We start from the raw sequence: 10,210 nt of genomic DNA, 5'->3' as shown, positions 1-10,210 counted from the left end.
CTTCCTTCCTTCCTTCCTTCGTTCCTTCCTTCCTTCCTTCCTTCCTTCCTTCCTTCCTTCCTTCCTTCCTTCCTTCTCTTGCTATTATATAATCTAGATATGGATACTTTGAGGTTTATTTTTCAGAGAACTGAAAAAAAATAATTGATGACATAGCCAAATGATGTGATCTTCCATCTTCCCACACCTTCCCCTTGATTCATGGTGTTTTTATGAATTTCCTTAAAGTTCCAGATTCCTCAACTTAGGAGTCTGTCTACCCAGAAATTCCTGTCAAAATCCCTAGTTGTCAACTAACATAAAACTATTTTCTAGCCATTTGGGATGAGGATGGGGCAGAATACCCTCTACTTTTCCTTCCTTGGTACTACACAGTTCAGAAGATCTTAAGACTCTACCAGTAAATGGTCCTGGATTGAGATGGTGACTTTTTATTATTATTAGGGAAGTGCCCCCTTGATTCTCAACTGAGTCTTTAGAAAAATGAGGGGAGAATCTCCATTGACCTTTAAATCTAGCAGAGCTTGGGACTTAGAAGGTAGAGTGTTATTTCTGGCCCTCAAGAGGGAAGAATGAGATATTTCCAGATCTAAGTAAGAGCAACCTAACCAGGAGCATATGACCAGATCAGAATTGAAGCAGGAGATAGAGGTTTCAAGATACAAGTTTTCATTCTCTTGACTCTACTTTCCTTCCTTCTCATTAAGTTGAGACATAGCTCTGTTCTCCCTCTTCCTTCTCTGTTTGCTGGATTGGAGAACAGAATTTCTTTGCCTCTCTTCTTTCTAACATGCCTCTCTTCTTTTTTGGTGGGACACGGGAACTAAGTTCTCTGGCTTGTTCTTCCTCTTTTCCTGGTAGACCAACCACCATTCTATGGTGTTTTTTTTTTACCTTTTTATGTGGCCACATGGTAGGGCTCATAGGACAGGTATTGACTGGTATTCTATTGGTGCCCTCTCTTTTTAGGAACAATGCCGTAACTTACATTTTTAGTATTGTTTCTAAGGATTTTGTTCTTATCACCTAGGACATATGGAGTTTTTTTTTGCTGGTGTGGTAATAGAGAGGGTAAGCACCATAATGCCTTTCTTGACATGATTAATACCATTTGAGAATAAGTCCCAATTTCAACATAAAATGGACACTCATTGCTAATCCTAATGTTTTATTTTCCTTTACTACAATTTTTGTGTAAATATATTTTTGTGTAAATATAACCAAAAGACAAGCAGTGCACGTTGGTCTGGACTCCTAAAACAAAGGGCAGATTAGGACAGATTACTAGATTAGAAAGTTTCTATCTTTCCTCTCCTGAAACACAACAAATTTCCTCCCAGGTCAATGTGTGGTTGTAAACTCAGAGGACTGTGTTTTCTGCATGCCATAAATCCCTGTGAGAAATGGTTGATATTCAAAATTCCATTTGCCCTATGGACACCAACTTCTCTATGTGCTAACTGAGATATCTTTTCTTTTTATTATATATGTGATAAAGTCTTTTCTTGACTTGCATTCTGCATATTAACAACATGGATTTTCTTGCCATCACAATGTATTTGTATGTTCAGACTGATGTAGGGATTCCTCCTGATGTGCTTTGTTTGACTCAACTTATACTGGGTTCATGTCTGTGATTATCTCTGTTTCTCTTTAAAATGTGTCCTTAATTTTTGGTGTTCCTCTTGCAGGTAGATCTCAGGAGTACAAGAGGCTCAGAGGGATTTGAGGTATGGTTTTTTCATGAACAAATAAGGGTATAGATCTTATTAAATATAAGTGCATAAATAATACAATACACTAATATAAAGATATTAATATTAATCATCTAAATATTAGTTGGTGGTTCTGTCTTGCCACCAACTATCCTGTTCTAGGTGGACTACAGTGGACACTGTGGCCCCCGGGGGGGCTAAAGAACATGCTCACTCATTTCTCTGAATGTGTGGGAGAGCCCAATCCAGGCTTGGGTATACTCACACATTGGCTTGAGCTGCCCAATGAGCTCTTCCTTTGTCCATTTTGCCCACTCCTTCTTGTCAGTGTTGATGGAGCAGAGGATGGGTCCACAGGGCTTGCCACAATCTTCAATGGCTGGGACATTCAGATAATGCACCAGTACAATATCAGGGTTCTAGAAGAGAGAACACAAAGAGATTTGGTGAGGGATTCTGGGGCTCTCATCAGATTGGCTACATCCTTCCATTTACCTTATCCACCCATTAACCCCTGAACTAATCCACGCAGGAGTGCAGATCATATTTGGGCATCAGAATGCTCTAAAACTCCCTACTATATGCTACTACACAGGTATTCCCAGATGACTCTTCTAAGTCTCTTTGGCTTACATTCTTCCTAAACTCCTTTGTTGACTTAGCTACAAATCTTTTTCAGTGCACGGACATTAATCATCCTCAGTTTCCTTCCAGGTCCCACTGATGACCTCTAAGTTCCAATGGAAATCCAAGATTCCTCTGCTCCATCTCTCCTTCACGGGCTACCTACATACATTCCAACAGACTCAAACTACTCAATGGAATCACCACTGCAGAGTCAGAAGGATGAAAGCACTAAACAATCTGTGGCCAACTCACACTAGCTAACGCACTTCAAAGACCATAACCTAAAGGTATTAATCTTTTAAGTTACAGAACTCCTTCCCTGAGGCCTTAGTCTCCTGATTGGTGAGTGTCTCACCTGGTTCACCATCCCAGGTGGGTCTCAGCCAACCTTTAGCCTCTTTACCAGGTCATTGTCCAACTCCCCTCTTCCAATTCTGGCTCCATAATCGAATCACTACTGCCAAATCTCTTAGAAAAGGTGTGTCAATCTAATCTCCAATGGCTCAACTCTGTGTAGTTAGGACTACATTCCCCAGAATTCCTTCATCCCTTTCCTCTTTCGTTCCCCAAGTTGCATGCTTACGTTGTTTGTATATAGTTGTGTGTAACCCCACCCTCACTCTCTCTTCTCTCACATGTGTGGTCTGGGAACTTTCTTTTCTTTACTGAGGCTGCTAATTTTCCTTTTGCTTCAAGTTATTATAAATAAAACTGTATAAAATTATAATACTTGGAGTATTTGGATATTAATTTTTAATCTTACAATTCATCCTTCCTGAAACTTTCCAAACCAGATCACTCCTCCCTGACTACACCTTCCCTGTATACCTCGTCCCTTCCTGCTAGAAAAGAAGTTTGACAGGACTGTCTCCCTTCTGTATTTGTACCCCAGAATTCAACACAGTGGTTGGTACATAGTAAATGCTTGATAAAGGCTTTTTCATTCATTTATTCATTCATTGCCAGCTCCTAAATGGGGCATCTGTGAAACATTTTAGGAACTTTTTGTCTGTGATGAAGCTGTAGCTGCTGAAGCCCTAAGATGAGGGGGTAATTGGAATCATTCCCAACTTCCCTCCTGCAGGTACATTTATGGCCTGCTTCCCTGTCTAGTCCTAGCAGAAACCCTTGCTTATATTCTGTTGAGGAAGGGGGAAGAGGAAAACATTCAGCCTTGCCTAAGCAACCTCCCCCTCTTCCCCTATCTTTTTGACTACTCCAACAAGAAGATATTTATTAATGTGCCCACAGCTCTACGTTGAACATTGAGGAGTTGACAACATAAATATCAGGCCAACCTATCTTCAAAGACTTTACAGTCTTGTAGTATAATAAACAGGCAGTCCCTGCACTCAGGGAGCTTATAGTTTCTAGTATCATAGGCTCTGAGTCTGGAAGGAACCATTCGTCCAACATTCATTTAAACTGAGGTGGAGAGGGGCAGCTGGGTAGCTCAGTGGATTGAGAGTCAGACCTAGAGACGGGAGGTCCTGGGTTCAAATCTGGCCCCAGACACTTCCCAGCTTTGTGACCCTGGGCAAGTCACTTGACCCCTATTGCCCACCCTTACCACTCTTCCACCAAGGAGCCAATACACAGAAGTTAAGGGTTTAAAAAAAAATAAAAATAAATAAAAATAAACTGAGGTGGAGAGAGGAGGGAGTGACCTGTTGAAGTTCATTGGAGGAGCAAGGAACAGTAATGGGATCTGAACCACAGTTTTATGACTTCAAAACCATCAACTGTTCTTTTGACCATTCATGCTTCCTTTCCTTCTAATCAGGGAGAAAATACCAATGGCGAGTCGTTCAGTTGTTTTAGTTCTGTCTGACTCTTCAGGCTCCATTTGGGGTTTTCTTGGCAGAGATCCTAGAATGGTTTGCCATTTTCTTTTCCAGTTCATTTTCCATATGACAAAACCGAGGCAAACAGGGTTCAGTGACTTTCCCTGGGTCACACAGCTAGTAAATGTCTGAGGCCAGATTTGAACTCATGTAGATGAAGCTACAGACTCCAAGTCTAGTATTCTATCCACTGCACCACCTAGCTGCCCCTTACTGGCATATTATGTAAGCCAATTTGAGGATAATAATTTTCTCTGAACCTGTGATTTCATCAATACGGGGAATTCTAGTGGGGAAACTCCCTTTACTGATGCAGATTGGCAATTCCTCTGCTACTTATCATTTGTGATATTAAGAGAGGTCAAGTAATTTGTCTGGAGTAGCATGTCCAGTATGAGTCAAATATAGGACTTGAACTCATACCTTCCTGACTCCCAGGTAGCTTCTATGCATTACTCCACATTTTCTCAACAAGACAGATAATAATGGAGTGCTACTATAATAACTCTATGATGTTGGAAACTCTTCAAAAATGCTTTGCCATTGATTAATTCATTTCTATCCTTATGACCAAAAGGATCCTACTTTTAGGATTGGTTGTTCATTTATTTCAGTCATGTACATTTGAGGTTTTCTTGGCTCAGATAATGGCATAATTTGTCATTTCCTTCTCCCATTCATTTTTACAGATGAGGAAACTGAGGCCAACAGAGTTAATTGACTTGCTCAGGGTCACACAGCTACTAAGTGTTTGAGGCCAGATTTGAACTTGGGCCTTCCTGACCCCAGTCTTGACACTTTGTCCATTGCATCACTAACACTTTAATATATATTATCTCTTTCAAACCACATGATAGCCCTTTAAGGTAGGGGCTAGGTACATAGACATAGAATTGGAAGAATATTGAAACCACTGAGCCTACCTACCCAGCTAGGCTGCATCAGGCCTTCTCATTCCAAGTATAGTGTCCTATCTACCCCTTCTTGGGACAGGTGTTATCATGACCATTTTGTAGCTAAGGAAACTGAGGCTTAAAGCCAGGAAGTCATGCTCCTAAGGCCAGATGGCTAGGGAATGGCTGAACTGAGACTTCAGGTCAGGGCCCTCCTGGCTATCCCACTCTGGATGATAGGAGAGCATAGTGTCCATTTTACTGTTGGGAAAAGAGTTTCAGAAAGGCCAAGTGATTTCCCCAGCATCACATGGGGGATGCTTCTGTACTCTCAAACCAGAGACAATGCTCTGGAGGTTTAACCCTTCCTGTCTTGATTAGTGAATGCCTACTATGTATAGGCAGCCCTATCCATTTAGTCCATGCCATTTTTCCAAATCAAAATACCCCTCCTTGACCACCATTCCCTTATATGCATCGTCTTTCTCATTAGAATATGAGCTTCTTAAGGGAAAGAAAGGAGGAAAGAAGCATCTGTCAGGCATTTGCTAGGTTTTGGGTTCTGTGCTAGGGATACAAGTACAAGTAAAAAAGGACAGTCCCTCTCTACTAGCAGCAATGCAATGATCCAGGACAATTCTGAGGGACTTCTGAGAAAGAACGCTATCTACATCCAGAGAAAGAACGGTGGGAGCAGAAACGCAGAAGAAAAACAACGGCTTGATTACATGGGTTGGTGGGGATATGATTGGGGATGTAGACTCTAAACGATCACTCTAGTGCAAATATCAATAATATGGAAATAGGTCTTGATCAATGATACATGTAAAACCCAGTGGAACTGCGTGGTGGCTAAGGGAGGGGAGATAGGAAAAGGGGAGGGAAAGAACATGATCATGCAACCATGGAAAAATTTACTTAATTAATCAATAAAAAATTAAAGGACATGGGCAGCTGGGTAGCTCAGTGGAGTGAGAGCCAGGCCTAGAGACAGGAGGTCCTAGGTTCAAACCCGGCCTCAGCCACTTCCCAGCTGTGTGACCCTGGGCAAGTTACTTGACCCCCCATTGCCCACCCTTACCAATCTTCCACCTATGAGACAATACACCGAAGTACAAGGGTAAAAAAAAAAATTAAAGGACAGTCCCTGCCCTCAAGGAGCTTACATTCTAATAAAGGAAGGCAACACATAAAAGAACTGAAAAGTGGGATCGAGTTGGGGAATGAAGGTCACCAGTGGTTCTGGGTTTGAAATCCAGAAAGCCAGGAGTAAAAAGAGGAGACTGAAGCCAGGCCAGCCTGAGCTCTTCCACAAATGGAAGCTTCAGGAAGAAGCCTCCTTCTCATCAAGGGGATAAGTAGGACAGGTCTTGCTGAGGAATATTCCAGGGGAAGCAGATAGCAGTAGTATAGTGGGGCAAGGAGACCCCAAGAACTGAGGGAATATCTTGGATATGGGCAAGGACTGGTTTCATTTTTTATTTTGTTTTTCTATCCCCAGCATTTAGTATAATACTTATCAGAGAAAGCATATATTCAAGGCTTTTAAATTCATTAATTCACACATTCACTTATCTATCATCAGAGCCCAGATCTCCTGATTTTCAGCTATGTGTTCTTCCCAGTGAACTGTAACAGCTTTCAGGCCATCCTTCTTGCTTACTTTCCAATAGTCTGAATTCCTCTGGTGTTTCAAGCCAGGGAGCAGTTGCCACATGGAAGGACTTGGCCCTAAGGATCAAGGGTAAGCCCCCTATCTGGGTAAGACTAAACCAATGGCTGTGATTAGTCAGGGCCCAGCAAGCCAACTGCTGCTTTCCTGTGATCTCGAACCCCTGGTAGCCAGAGCCTGGGCACAGTGGGGAGCCCTGGTGTCAGACATCCCTGGAGATGAAAGGGCTGCTATGGTTCCTACCATGGGCCCTCTGAACGCAACCACAGAACCTTAGGAAAATCATGCTGTGGGGAAACTGTAACATGAGGCCATGGCAGGAAGGATCTATGCCTTGGAGGAGTCATGAAAGAGAATATCATTGAGTTGGGAAAGAGAGAGATTTCAGACCTTGGGGCACAAAACCCTGTTTGGAGAGAATATCTAGGTCACCACTCCACTCCATTTGACTCCCCCAAGAAAGCCCAAAGCCATCGCTGTTGTTGTTGTTGTTGTTGTTGTTGTTATTCGGGAGTTTTCTGACTCTATGAACCCATTTGGGTTTTATTTTTCTTGGTAAAGATACTGGAATGCTTCACCATTTCTTTCTCCAGTTCATTTTACAGATGAGGAAACTGAGGCAAAAGTGCAAAGTGACTTGCCCAGGATCACACAACTGGTCTGAAGCCAGATTTCAACTCTGGCTTTCCTGACTCCAAACCTAGATCTCTATCCACTGTGCTACCTAAATTGAGTCCTTGAAAGCAAAGATAACTTGTCCAAGTTCATATGGTCTAATGGATAGGGCTGTAGTTCACAACCTGCTTCAGACATTTGCTAGCTAAGTGACCATATCAAGTCATTTAACCTTTAATGAGGGGGTTAGAGGGACTCAGTAGGCTGGAAGGTCCTTTTCCAGGGCCAAATCTCTTGTAAGTGTGGCCTGGGTTCTCTCCAAGTGGGTCTAGCCTCATTCCTGCCCACTGCTCTCCAAACACTGGATCCATCGCTCTGCTGAGAAACCAGCCCACCAGTTTTGCTATGAAGCTATCCAAGAAGTCAGGTTGGGTCTGGGGGGTGGGGCAGGGAGGGGGTGGGAAGCAGAGAATGAGTGCTTGGCTCAGGAGGGGCTCCAGAATGAAGGCTTCAGTCTTGATTGAATCTTCCTAATGGCAGGCGACTGGGGATTTGAGTAAATAAAATCACTTTGAACAACCAACTATCACCGACTCAATGATGGTTACTATTTGTGCAAATCTTTGACAGCTGCTGGTGCTGGCCGTGCATGTACTGGGCCAGCGGCAGCCGCCAACAGCCACCTGTGATTGGGATTAATATAGGGCAGCTTCACTTGAAAATGGTACAAGTTTACAGAATCTCCTGCCCGAGGCGAGCTTGAACATAACCTAAAATGAGAGGCAGGGGAATGCTGGGAAGGATTTTTCCCCCTCTTTGATTAGCTTAGCATGAGGCCTGTATGTTCACAAAAAAAAAGCAAAGCTTTCTGAGACATAGAAAAGGGTCTCAGTCCCCATCCCTATTTCAGACCGACAAGCTTTTTTATCTTAGCAAACAGGTCTAAGACATAGACAGGAAAAGAGAGAAGATGGAGAAAGGAGAAAAGATATGGAGAAGAAGGGAGTGGGGAATACTATAGAATAGAGAGGAAATCAGAGGAAAGAGAAGGAAAGGGGGAGAAGAGGAGTATAGGAAGGATGCGGGACCCAGAAGCAGAGAACCTGGTTTTCCATCAGATCCCAGCCCAGAGCAAGTCACTTCCCCTCTCAAGGGTCAGTTTCCTTATAGTCAAATTCTAGCTTCAAAGTCCTATAGATCTATGAAGCGTGGTTCTGGCATTTACTAGCTGTGTGATCTTGGGAATAACCCTCAACCTTCTGAACCTGTTTCCTCATTGTTAAAATGGGGGCTAGTAATCAAGCAATTGATGAAAATTTATTAAATTTGATAATATATAATATAAAACAATACAATCAAAATGTACAATGTGTTGGGCACTGGACTGAGCAGCCTGTCCTGGAGTCAGAAAAACTCATCTTTCTGAGTTCAAATTTGACCTCAGACACTTAATAGTGGTATGATCCTGGACAAGTCATTTAACCCTGTTTGCCTCAGTTTCCTCATGCTCTCTTGCGCTCTCTCTCTCTCTCTCTCTCTCTCTCTCTCTCTCTCTCTATATATATATATATATATATATATATATATATATAAAATGAGTGGGAGAAGGAACTGGGAAACCAATCCAGTATCTCTGATAAGAAAACCCCAAAGAGGGTGGGAGGGTCACAAAAAATAAGTTGGACACCATTGAGATGACTGACAACACCACCCAAGAGTTCTGTATTGGACAAGTTGAGCTTGGGATGCCCATGGAACATCCAGTTCTAAATATCTAATAGTAAATTGGTGATGAAGGATCGGATCTTAGGAGAGAGACAAGGGCTGGATAGATAGATCTGAGGATAGTCTGCATAGAGAGAAGACTTAAACCTATAGGAGCTAATGAGATCATCAAGTGAGGGAGTTTAGATAATAAAAAGAACAGGGCCCAGGTCAGAGCCTTGGGGATCAACAGAGAGTGGATGTGAAATGATGACAATCTAAGTAAAAGAGTCCGGGCAGGAGTGGTCAGGCAGGCAGGAAGAGAAGCAAGAAAGAGCCATCCCCAAAACCTAGAGTCAATATCTAGCAAGAGAAAGTGGGCAACAGGGTCAAATGGTGCACATGGATCAAGAAGGATGAAGATAGAGAAAAAGCCATTAGATTTGGCAATCAAGAGAACCTGAGTAACTTCCTTTGGAGAGGACCATTTTAGTTAATGAGGTCAGGTCAGAAGCCAGATTGAAGAGGGCTTAGAAGACAGAGACAAGAGAAGAAATGGAGGCACTGATTGTGTGTGGCTTTTTTAAAGGAATTTAACTAAAATGGGAAGGAGAGATTGAGGGCAATAGCTGATGGGCATGGTAGGAGCTAGTGAAAGGTTTTTTTTTAAAGAATGAGGGAGATTTTAGTATATTTGCAGGCATCAGGAAAGGAGCCAAAGAGAGACTGGAAATAAAACAGACATAAAGAGATGGTGGCACTTGAACTCTTTTTTTAACCCTTACCTCTGTCTTAGAATCAATACTAAGAATTGGTTCTAAGGCAGAGGACTGGTAAGAGTGAAGCAATTGTGGTTAAATTCCCAGGGTCACATAGCTAAGAAGTGTCTGAGGCTGAATTTGACCCCAGGACCTCCTATCTCCAGGCCTGGTCTATCCATTAAACCACTTGGTTGCCTCTTAAATTAAGTCTAACAGGAAATCAGGGATGGGATTGGGAAGGAGGGCATTCTAGGTATGAGGAACAGTCATTGCAAAGGCATGGAGTCAGACAGAGGTGAGAGAGAGAAAGAGAAAGAGAGAGAGACAGAGACAGAGAGAGACAGAGAAAGAGAGAGAGAGACAGAGAAAGAGAGAGAGA

General features: G+C 42.6%; 1 protein-coding gene across 1 annotated transcript in view; it reads right to left on the bottom strand.

Moving 5' to 3' along the window:
- LOC123240952 (calmodulin-binding transcription activator 1-like) overlaps window positions 1-10,210 on the bottom strand; it is a 1,231,619-nt gene that overhangs the window by 66,459 nt on the left and 1,154,950 nt on the right. Inside the window, exon 8 of the mRNA XM_044668663.1 lies at window positions 1,981-2,134. Coding sequence (XP_044524598.1) covers window positions 1,981-2,134 — 154 coding nt within the window. The remainder of the gene's footprint in view (window positions 1-1,980; window positions 2,135-10,210) is intronic.

This window comes from Gracilinanus agilis, chromosome 3 (assembly GCF_016433145.1).
Source record: "Gracilinanus agilis isolate LMUSP501 chromosome 3, AgileGrace, whole genome shotgun sequence".
Classification (NCBI taxonomy): domain Eukaryota; kingdom Metazoa; phylum Chordata; class Mammalia; order Didelphimorphia; family Didelphidae; genus Gracilinanus; species Gracilinanus agilis.
Note: the sequence above shows the minus strand (reverse complement) of the source record. Positions and strands in the feature narration are given on the sequence as shown.